The 12,330-nt window shown below is 40.3% G+C and overlaps 2 protein-coding genes across 2 annotated transcripts in view; one reads left to right on the top strand and one right to left on the bottom strand.

Annotated features, from left to right (window-relative positions):
• Nucleotides 1–12,330, top strand: part of FBXL13 (F-box and leucine rich repeat protein 13) — a 276,722-nt gene that overhangs the window by 83,472 nt on the left and 180,920 nt on the right. The window contains exon 9 of the mRNA XM_073619601.1: nt 4,032–4,167. Within this exon, the coding sequence (XP_073475702.1) occupies nt 4,032–4,167 (136 nt within the window). The remainder of the gene's footprint in view (nt 1–4,031; nt 4,168–12,330) is intronic.
• LRRC17 (leucine rich repeat containing 17) overlaps nt 6,318–12,330 on the bottom strand; it is a 43,403-nt gene continuing 37,390 nt past the window's right edge. The window contains exon 4 of the mRNA XM_073619603.1: nt 6,318–12,307. Within this exon, the coding sequence (XP_073475704.1) occupies nt 11,904–12,307 (404 nt within the window). The 3' untranslated portion in view covers nt 6,318–11,903. The remainder of the gene's footprint in view (nt 12,308–12,330) is intronic.

Below are 12,330 nucleotides of genomic sequence, written 5' to 3'. Positions count from 1 at the left end.
AATAATTTGGCTTCAATTTGTTTGTCAAGGCCATCTAAATCTGCTAGCCCAACACTACCCTCCCCCAGAATGACAATACTGCTGTCCAGAGGTGTCTGCTTTACTACTTCATCCAGAATGCAGACATTCTAGGAGAGGAAGTGTGTTAAGGTCCGGATTATAAGGTTAAATGAAAAAAAAACTAAAAAGGAAAACAAATGCAGCCACCGCATCTAAGGATTGATAAGCTGCAATATATTACATTTCTGTTTTTGGGTTTATTACTGCTTTAAGTGTTAACCTCCCTGATGGTTTTCCCGAGTGTGGCTCAGGGTTAAAATTCAGCCCCATTAGCTGTAACCCCGAGCCACACTCGGGATTACATTGCAGGATGCTGGTGCCGCGTTACTTACCTTGTCCCCAGGATCCTGCGATGTCCCCCGCAGTGTCCGTGGGCTCTGTCTCCTCCGAAGCCTCTCCGTGCCAGGCAGGGCTGTCTTTAATTTTGATTGGGCCCTGGGCAAACATTTTCTTGGGGCCCCCCCTCCATTCTGAGGCATACCAAAAATACCATATCAAAATCAGTTTACTGCAGCAGATCACGCAGCGATTGCAATTGTTTGCCAGAGGTTACAGCCTATCCTTACTGCTCACTGGCTGGTTTCTAGAGGTTACAACACATAATATCTGCTTGCCGATTGGTTGCTAGAGGTTAATGTACATTATTAGCGCTCACTAATTGGTTGCTAGGGGTTACAGCACATCATTACCACTTACTGATTGGTTGCTAGAGATTAAAGCAGATCACTACTGTTCGCTGATTGGTTGCTAGAGGTCAATGCACATCATTACCTCTCACTGAGCAGTGGAGCAATCCCAAATAAATGAGCAAGTAAAGGGGCACATTAATACACATACTACAGGAGAGTGAAAGAGAGTGCAGACATATTACAGGAGAGGTTTAGAGACTGCAGACATACTGCAGGAGATTACCAGAGACTGCGGACATACTACAGGAGACAATCAAAGACTGCGGACATACTGCAGGAGACAGAGACTGTGGACATACTGCAGGAGATTACCAGAGACTGCGGACATACTGCAGGAGACAATCAGAGACTGCGGACATACTGCAGGAGATTACCAGAGACTGCGGACATACTGCAGGAGACAATCAGAGACTGCGGACATACTGCAGGAGACAATTAAAGACTACGGACATACTGCAGGAGATTACTAGAGACTGCGGACATACTGCAGGAGACAATCAGAGACTGCGGACATACTGCAGGAGACAATCAGAGACTGCAGACATTATACAGGTGATGGTCAGAGAACTTTCAGCAACGCACAGCTTTACAGTTGAATAACACAGCTCAGGGTTTAAACATTCAGGCATTTTATGGGTGTAAGGACATACCTGGCCAGCCAAACTCACTGCATACATTCAGGTGTGTGGGCGGGGCTTCCACTCTCTGCTCACTACATCAGCCGGGAGCTCCACTGATGCTTTGTTGGGGGGCCCACGTCACCCGTGAATTGGGGCCCCGATGACAGCTTTGCAGAGCGCACAGAGGACATGGGAGGATGTATTCCCGCGCTAGCAAGCTGAGAGGGGCAGGGCCGGGAGCTCCACTGACGCTCTGACCCCGCCCACGTGCAGCCTGTGTACTCGGAATAGAGAGTCTGTAGTGAGAGCCAGTGATCGGAGTGGGAATGTCATTGGAGCTCCCGGCCCCGCCCCCGGACCTCTGTATTCACCAGCCAGTATAGAGGGGGCGGGGCCGGAAGCTCCACTGACGCTCCCACTCCGATCACTGGCTCTCATTACAGACGCTCTTTTCCGAGTATACAGGCTGCACGTAGGCGGGGTCAGAGCCTCAGTGGAGCTCCCGGCCCCACCCCCTCTCAGCTGGCTAGCGCGGAATACATCCTCCCGTGTCCTCTGTGTGCTCTGCAAAGCTGTCATCGGGGCCCCAATTCACGGCTGCAGGAGATTACCAGAGACTGCGGACATACTACAGGAGACAATCAAAGACTGCGGACATACTGCAGGAGATTACCAGAGACTGTGGACATACTGCAGGAGATTACCAGAGACTGCGGACATACTGCAGGAGACAGAGACTGTGGACATACTGCAGGAGATTACCAGAGACTGCGGACATACTGCAGGAGACAATCAGAGACTGCGGACATACTGCAGGAGACAATTAAAGACTACGGACATACTGCAGGAGATTACTAGAGACTGCGGACATACTGCAGGAGACAATCAGAGACTGCGGACATACTGCAGGAGACAATCAGAGACTGCAGACATTATACAGGTGATGGTCAGAGAACTTTCAGCAACGCACAGCTTTACAGTTGAATAACACAGCTCAGGGTTTAAACATTCAGGCATTTTATGGGTGTAAGGACATACCTGGCCAGCCAAACTCACTGCATACATTCAGGTGTGTGGGCGGGGCTTCCACTCTCTGCTCACTACATCAGCCGGGAGCTCCACTGATGCTTTGTTGGGGGGCCCACGTCACCCGTTAATTGGGGCCCCGATGACAGCTTTGCAGAGCGCACAGAGGACATGGGAGGATGTATTCCTGCGCTAGCAAGCTGAGAGGGGCAGGGCCGGGAGCTCCACTGACGCTCTGACCCCGCCCACGTGCAGCCTGTGTACTCGGAATAGAGAGTCTGTAGTGAGAGCCAGTGATCGGAGTGGGAATGTCATTGGAGCTCCCGGCCTCGCCCCCGGACCTCTGTATTCACCAGCCAGTATAGAGGGGGCGGGGCCGGAAGCTCCACTGACGCTCCCACTCCGATCACTGGCTCTCATTACAGACGCTCTTTTCCGAGTATACAGGCTGCACGTAGGCGGGGTCAGAGCCTCAGTGGAGCTCCCGGCCCCACCCCCTCTCAGCTGGCTAGCGCGGAATACATCCTCCCGTGTCCTCTGTGTGCTCTGCAAAGCTGTCATCGGGGCCCCAATTCACGGCTAGCGCGGGCCCCCCAACAAAGATTGGGCACAGGGCAAGTGCCCCGTTTGCCTTGCACTAAAGACGGCCCTGGTGCCAGGCTCCGTTCCCTGTGAGCGTCGCGACGCACGGGGGCGGAGCCTGCCGGCAAATTCAAAAAATTGTAAACATCATAACACATACAGCACTGTAATCTTACAGATTACAGTACTGTATGAAATTATTTCACATCCCTTTTGTCCCCAGTGCTTTGGCCCATGCCCTGCATGCAGTTTTATGTTATATATACTGTTCTTTCTGCCTGGAAACTGGAGATTGTCCATAGCAACCAAAAAGTGTCCCTTTACGTCGAAAGTGGCTTTAGACCAGCTAGAAAACAGCAATAGTAAATTAGAACACTTGCAGAATTGAGCGATAGTGATTTATGGAGAAATTAATTTTATTATTATTATATTATTATTTTTTAAATTATTTATATTTATTTATTATATTATAATTTATGTTTTTGTGTTTCAAACTTTATCATACCTGGGATATCTACTAGACTCTTGTTTGGACAGATTTAAGTGTGTTATTATTAAGAATTACAGGCCTACAATATAAAATGCCAAATTTCCATGCAAAATAATTGTACCGCTTTCAGCACCTAAAATCCGAAATAATCATACCGCCAGGGAGGCTAAGGGTTAATTTGAGTGGTCTAAACATATGGTTCTGGTGAATGTAGAATTAAGTGTTAGGGCAGGTAAAGGTTTAGGGTCAGAGATCTTAAGGTGTACCCTTTATTTTAAACTTGGTAAGGTAACCTGAGAAACTTAATAATAAAATTGTTCATAATACCAAATATGAGTGGGTCAGAGCAGATATTATGATGTTATAAGGATAAATACTGACCATTTGGTTATGGAAAAGACTCCATTCATAGTAAAGGCTGGTGGGCATTGTAATGGTCGTGGGTGCCCCAAGTAATGTTAATGGTAATATTTTTATCTACTTCCTTTTACTATCTTTATTTAGTTGCGTTTTTACTTGCGAAATCCTTTTTCACATTCGTTTGTTGTCTTTTACTTTATCTAGATTGATTTTTCCTCAGTGAGGCACCGTATTAAAGACAGATTTGTGGCGAATATCTTACGCAAGTGTCGCCCCTATGTTATACGTTTAAATCTCCGCAGATGTTCTTCTCTTCTCTGGTCTACATTTAAAGGCATAGGTAAGAAGCAAAAACTATAACAACGTGCCTGAATTGTCAAAATAATAATAAAGATAGATGGTATCTAACCACACGTAAAGCTCACTGGATTCTAAAACTTCACTTTTATTATTACAAAATTAAAATTAAAACACAAAAATTGGTGAAATAAATAATTAAATAAATAAATAATTGTGTAGTAACTCTTACGGGTGTATGCTGGGAAATATGACATTGAGAGCGGACTGTGAATTATTTCCTAAAGAGGTAACTACCTCTAGCCAATCTTGACTCATCTTAAGGGTCCAAACTGACTCTGTACTCTCTCTCTACTTAAAGAACAATTCTTAATTCAAATTCCAGCACACCCCGATAAATTTACAAACAAAGCACTAAATACATGAAAAACCCCAAACCCCAAAACTCAACATGTTTTGCCCTAAATAAAGGGCTTCATTAGGACTGAAAAAGTATTGTGAAGTAATAAAATGTGATCAAACACATGTAATAATGGTGGACACCATTTTCTGACCTTCATTCATAATTGCGCTGAGATTGGCAGGATAACATCATCATGAATGTTATGTTCTTAACCATTACTCAAGACACACATTTTGCCAGTCTAGATGTAGAAGTACTTTATAGCAATATCCAACCACATCTAGGGATAAATGCTTGTGCATATTTATTACAAACTAGAGGTTGGGATTTTCAGAAGCATACTAGCTGTGTTCTTGAACTATTACAGTTTATTCTTGAACACAACTATTTTTTGTTTTATTGTACTACGTACCAGCAGGCTGTCAGCACAGCAATGGGTACGGTGCGTATCCAGCCATATGCCAATCTATTTTTGGGTTAGTGGGAGAACATGATTGTAATTATGGATGAAATGCAGGAACACACAAGTTCTTTCTTTGGGCAAGGTTCATAGATGACTTGTTCATACTATGGACTGGCAGCAGTCCAGCGTTGTAAAAGTTTGTGGAAGTACTTAACTCCAATACTATATACTTCTCTAGATAAATCCAAAGTGATTCAAAGAAAATATCAGCAGGGGTAAAGGAGGGAAAATTGAAATTACAATATACTGAAAACCAACATCTACTAACAATTTATTGCATTGGACCAGCCATACCCCCAAATTCCCTAAAAGAGGTATCCCAACTGGACAATTTTTGCGTGCAAGCCATGACTGCACATCATAGTATAATTTTCTGAATAAGAGCAGGACTCTATTCAGAAATTATTTGGATAATGACTAAGCCAAAAAAGGACTTATCGCAATCATTCTGAAGGACCAAGGATGCTCTTTGTTAGGAAACAAAAAGAGAAATGATGCTGGAGATTTGGTACAGCTGACAGGTTTTTAATACTTAATGTGAAAAGATGGTGGCATAATGAACAAAAAATGTATATTATGCATGTATTGTGGAAATGCAGGGAGTAAAAGTGGTGTAAATACTATCCACAAGATGGCCCCTTTGATAGTTAGAGGTGAAATGATATATAAGTTCCCTCCTAGTGGTGAGTTGTGTTCACTACTGTATAAGGAAATGGAACTGCAATGAACACGTGTGGCGTGATGACGTCATTATGCCTGAGTGTGCGCATGCAAGATGATGCGGACACAAGAACGTAACATACATTATGATTTAATTGAGCTAATCTAAGAGCAGTTATAAATAAAGGCCAGAAAATGGCCTAATATTATTACATGTGTTTATTCGCTTAACATCATTTGACCTGAGGAAAAGCTAAGCCTTTATTTAGAGTGAAACGTTGAGTTTTGAGGTTTTTCATGTATTTAGTGCTTTCATTGTGATTTGTTGGGGTGTACTGGAATTTGAATTTAGAAACTTTTTTCGAGGCAGAGTTTAAGTACAGAGTCAGTTTGGACCCTTAAGATGAGTCAAGATTAGTTGGAGGTAGTTACCTCTTTAGTCCAGTATCAACTTTGTATTTCCCAGCATACACCTATAGGAGTAACTACACAATAATTTATGTAACCAATTTTTTGTATTTAATTTTTTAATTTCTCTCTTATGTTTTTGTCAACCATTCCCTAAAACTCCAATAAAAAAAATATTGAACAAGTAAAAAAGTATATTTAATACTTAAAAATGCAATATGGGTGGCTATGCTAATAATTTATAAAGTCAAACACTATATATCTCAAAGTGTGCTTTAATACTTAATTAGCAAAGTGTGCCTCGATTAGCATGAAACTGGTATACTTTATTGTGGTTGATTTATTGCATGATTACAAAATATGTTACAAAGCACAGAATCCTATATACACATCTCAATGCCATATATACATTTATTATAATGAAGTACATTTTCTTTAAATAACACTAGGTTTGTATTTTAACTTCTTTCACATAATGTGTATTGAATTATTGTGCTTCACTTAAAGGCCTTTGAAAAATGTCACAATTGTGATTTGTGGAAATCATAATGCAAGCATCTATAAAGAAGAGCATCAAAAATTACACATGGTACACAAAGCAGTGTTTGATTGTCAGGAACTGTTAATAGTAGGAGATAGTGACTTGTGTCCTTTTTCTTAATTGTACTTATTAGACTGGCTAACACTTTCCAGTTTAGCCAATGCAATTTGTGCCAAATTAACCTTTCTATGGATTTTTATGCATTCTCATCTTGATATAGATTTGGTATCTTTTGAAAATTACCCTGAAAAAAAAAATAGACATTGACATGTTCAAAATGTTATTGACCAGCACTGATCATTAAGATGATATCTATATACTGTAGTTGCACAGTTTTGCCTATGTTTTATGGCTTTGACAGACCAATGGTCTTCCAATATCACTTCCTGAACAAATATTGCCTTTGAACCCAATTTGGCAGAACTCAGGGGAAACTGTCACATGGTTGCATCCTCACTAGCCCAGTCAGCAGCAGCCCGGAAGCTGTGCATACACAAAGGGGCAGGGATGTACTTGATGCAATTGACCTAATATGGCCACATAGCTATATTTGGTCAATGCAATTGGCCTAATATGGCCATGTGACCATATTAGGTCAATAACGTCATGGGCATCCCTACCTCTTTGTGTTCTTACAGCTGCAGAGTGAGGAATTCTCCGGTCACAACTGATTGGACCAGTGGAGACTCAAAACATGTGAGAGTTTCCCATAGGCTCTGCCAAACTGGGTTTGAAACAAGTTTAGACTAAACCCAGTTAATTCCTACTCCTGAAGATAAACTGCATTACTCGATTACCTGCATACTCACCTAAGGGTGGCTGTAAAGGGCTTGTTTCTACCCCAATCCAATGCCCAATATAATGCATGGGTAAAGACTGGGGCATTAAAGGCTAAGTGATAAGGAGTATTTCTGCTCAGTGTTGCGCATGGAGATTTACAAACACATGAAATGTTTGTGCAATAAAACTGATTTTTCCTTCTCTCTGTGAGAGGAGAGAAGGAGTGTTGACTGCAGTACCTGTGTCTATCAGATACATTCAGGAAGAAACAGTGGTGGATCCTGGCACAATAGAGGATCACTGTTCCTGGGGAGACATTGGACCATCTTTTGATGCCATTACTTATATTGGCTATAGACAGGCACGTTTTGACTGCTAAAAACATAGAGCTACTGTTACACTCACTTGCCCTCTGAAGATCATTCACATTGCTCTTCAGAGGTTATTTGACAGCCAGCGGGGAAGCGTTATGTCGTCTCCTCACCACATAGGTGTGCGCAGCCTCTTGCATTAGGGTGTGCACCCCAAAGCTCAAATACATATGCATGTGTATATGTACTGATGGTGTCAGTAGGGCAGTGGACAGTGTCATTAGTTTTATTTTATTTTTAAATAAATTAACGTATTTTGTAACATTTTTTTAGGGGATGAAATATCAGTGGTCTAAACAGGGGGGAATATGCACCACACAAGGTGATTAGGGTGTGCCCAGGCATACCTGGCACACCCTGTGTGCACGCCTATGCCTCACCACCTATATTAACCCTGAACCCTTGCAAGTGAGTTACATACTGCCCGCCAAATGAGACAGTGGAAATCATTTCTCATACAAAGCATCATGGTCGCTGCAAATGAACACCACCCCACCGCTGCCTTTGCATCTTAAAGGGGAGCAGTGTGTGGTGTTAAAATTGCAGTTCACCCACGCCTTTTTTCCACCCCCAATCACAAGTGTAAATGAGTCCTAACTCTTTCTTATAGTCTTGATTGGTTTATTCAGTGCAGGAAAGGGATTTTTCCTTAAATAATAAAATACTGTAAATGTTGATGGAAACCTAAAATAAATGATATATAATGCTTTACTTTCACTCAGCTGTGAATTGAGAAGTTTTGGCCTGGGAGGCAAATATAACCAACTTGCCTTTTCATTGTAGGGACAGCCTCCTGTGTGTTAAAGAAAGTTCAATACACAATTGAGTGTATTTCTAAAAAAATTGCAGAGCTATTCGTCCTGCAAAACTACATATACATTAGTTCTTTGTGAATGCCAGCAAAATCGGCAATGTGCAATACTGCATTATGGCCACTATATAGAACTGATGATTATAGTAAAAAGTATTTATTTCTTCTGATCTTCAGGGGCATCGATTTTGCCAGCATTTGCACAGAACTAATGTACATACAGATTTGCAATACAATAGCTCTGCAAATTACTAGAAAATACATCCCAAAGTGTGCGGCAGTGATTTGAGGATGTAGTAAAAGGTGGGCGTTGTCTTCAAGAACATGGTTTATTAAAACACACCTCTAGCAAAGTCAAAAATAAAAAAGGCATCTCTTTTATTTATAAACTCCTCTCATCTTTCCCCCCCAAAAAACAAAATGTTTAATATGATTAAATGGGAGAATGATCTCTCTCAATCTTTCTCATGGGAATCATGGTGCCAAGCCATAAGGATTAATAGCTCAGCATATTCATGCATTGGACACCGGGAAAACTCCCAAAAAGCATTAAACTTTCCAAAATATTCCCATCTTCATCCTCCCTATGCTGGAGATGTAACACCCATATAGGTAATTTATTGCATACACTTTGGGGATGTAAAGCTTTGTCGAGCTTTTGGAAGACAGTTTCCTCTTTTATTGCATCTCTTACCGGTAATCTAACAGCACTCACACCAGCAATGGCCTTACTAGGGTTAAACTTAGATGTATACCCGCTTAACCACTTCAGCCCCAGAAGGATTTACCCCCCTCGTGACCAAGCCCTTTTTTGCGATACGGCACTGCGTCACTTTAACTGACAATTGCGTGGTTGTGCGACATTGTACCCAAACAAAATTGACGTCCTTTTTTTCCCCACAAATAGAGCTTTCTTTTGGTGGTATTTGATCACCTCTGCGTTTTTTATTTTTTGCGCTATAAAAAAAAAAAAAAGTGACAATTTTGAAAAAAAAGCAATATTTTTTACTTTTTGCTATAATAAATATCCCCAAAAAATATATTAAAAAAAAACAAATTTCTTCCTCAGTTTAGGCCACTATGTATTCTTCTACATATTTTTGGTAAAAAAATTCGCAATATGCGTATATTGATTGGTTTTCCGCAAAAGTTATCGCGTCTACAAAATAGGGGTTAGATTTATGGCATTTTTATTATTAATTTTTTTGTATTAGTAATAGCGGCAGTCTGCGATTTTTATTGTGACTGCGACATTGCGGTGGACAGATCGGACACTTTGGACACAATTTTGGGACCATTGGAATTTATAAAGTGATCAGTGCTATAAAAATGCACTGATTACTGTGTAAATGTCACTGGCAGGGAAGGGGTTCAACACTAGGGGGTTAAGTGTGTTCCCTCAGTGTGTTGTAATTGTAGGGGGGATGGGCTTGCTAGAACATGATAGAGATCATTGCTCCCGATCACTGGGAGCAGTATATCCCTGTCATGTTGCCAGGCAGAACAGGGAAATGCCTTGTTCACATAGCTATCTCCCCGTTCTGCCTCTCCATGTCACGATTGCAGGCCACCGGCGGTCATCGACCGGTCAGCGGTCTCCCGCCTGCTAGCCGCTGATGACGCAATGACGTACGGGTTCGTCGTTTTGTGCACCAGTGCCACTTTGCTGACGTATATCGGCGTGAGCCGGCCGACAAGTGATTAATTATAGGACTATAACAATATCTTGTTAGTCTCGAGACTCAACATAACATAACTAAATGATGTAAATCCACTTTAGCTCCTAATCTGTCGGATGTCATTTTAAGACTTAATTCTCAAGCCCATTTTGAACTAATGTTAGCACACAAAAAATGGTTCCATAGCTAAATTTACAAAAGTTTGGCATGCGTGGACATTACATCCTAGAGCTTCACATTTTTTGAAAGACACCAAGAACTACTAAACTTGCTTTTTCAGCATAATTTCAGCCAAAGCTTTAAAACTCATATGGTAACTTCCTTTTCCTTTCCTTTCCTTTCCTTTCCTTTCCTCCTTTCTTAAAGTTCAGCAACCTTCCCTTGTTTACAGAGCGTTCCCCTTTGGGGTACACAGGGATTATTTTATCACTAAAGAATAACACACTATTGGTTTCAATTAATCTACAAAAGAAGATACTAGTAATGTACTTCGTTAACATATAGACGTCTTATATTTGTTTTAGTGTGACATTATCAAACCAAATTGTTAATGTACTATTTTTGCTATATATCTGAACAATTCAATAGAAATCTTTAAATGGTAAAAAAAAATGTTCATAATATCATATCAATATGATTATAGCAAAATACTTCATGACATATATCACACCTTGTACACAATCTGGTGCAACCTCTGCAGTACACTGGGCGTATTGTTGTATGTACTTACATCACAAAAGCATTTTTACTTACTATTTATAACTACATCAAAAACCAAACTCCCCAAGATTGGGGTAAGAGTTATACATTTAGGTATTCTGTTTTAGATTTGATGCACTAATCATTTTTCATTGAAAGTATAGAAACTCAGAATTAGTTATGTTCAAAAAAGCCTGCTTGCGTCATCATATCAGAAACTCAAGCCCAGTTCCAAAATATTTCATTTTTTTAAGATAGTATATCTAATTTCCTGTTTATGAAGGATTGAAAAGGACAATTCACTGTTTTTCAATACATTTTTTAAATTTTACTGTTTTATCTATATATAAAAGCTGGAAGAGCTAGTTCAACCTTTTCATCCACTGGTTCGTCACTTAAATTCCACTATATTTTTTACTGTTCTTGACATATTTTTTTACAATTCAGCAATTTTTTTTACAAGATTATAACTGCAGTAAGCTAAATTGCTTGTAATACAACAGTTTCTTTTTTCCTTTGTATAATGTTGCCATTTTTTTTCCAGCCTGCCATTTTTTTTTCAACACTCAATCACACTCTTCATTTGCCAGTCTGTAGATCATTGTAGATTTAGGCAAGAAGTTGGAAACCTGGTCCAGTGTGCAACATCTTTATAAATGAACCCCTGTGTTTAAATTCAAACCTAAATGTTATATGAGAACGATTTAAGAATCATCCAGTTTTATCCAACCATTTCCCATTTGGGCAATTTCCATTTTCGAGTTTGCCTAGTTTTTGGACCAATTCCAGTTCAAACGTGTGTAAATCTATAAATCTATATCAGATGCCAAAAAAGGAATTCTGTACAACACTGGACTCTGTATGAAGAAAAATATCTCCAATATTTTAATGACAATGTATAAAAATCATTTTGTTAAAAAAAAAAAAAAAAGGAATGGCTTTTAACATAAATGTAGCCAGTGATTTAATTAAGCACTGTTAGTAGGACACCCCGTTTTGCTGAAGAATCAATTTGTTTTGAGTTCTTTTTAGCACCTTCAGTTTGCTCCCATTCATCATCATCAACTCCAATATGTACTTGGTATCTATCATTAGGGCATTCTTCATAATAACTCCTGACATACTTCCCAACAAACCATCCTTTGTACTCTTCTGGGGCCTTGCATTCCAAACCATTGTAGTTAACGTTGTGGTGATGCCTTAACCAATAGAACAAGTAATGAATGTGGTAGTCACACTTCCAGGGGTTGTCTCTAAGCCACAGCTTTTTCAAAAAATACAGATCTTCCAAGACTCCATACTGGAAGTTAGAAAGGTTGTTTTCTGATAGATCCAATTCTTGGAGATTCATGAGGCCAGAAAATGCAGCTGCCAAAATATAAGCACAGAGC

This window comes from Aquarana catesbeiana, linkage group LG03 (assembly GCF_042186555.1).
Source record: "Aquarana catesbeiana isolate 2022-GZ linkage group LG03, ASM4218655v1, whole genome shotgun sequence".
NCBI lineage: Eukaryota > Metazoa > Chordata > Amphibia > Anura > Ranidae > Aquarana > Aquarana catesbeiana.
Note: the sequence above shows the minus strand (reverse complement) of the source record. Positions and strands in the feature narration are given on the sequence as shown.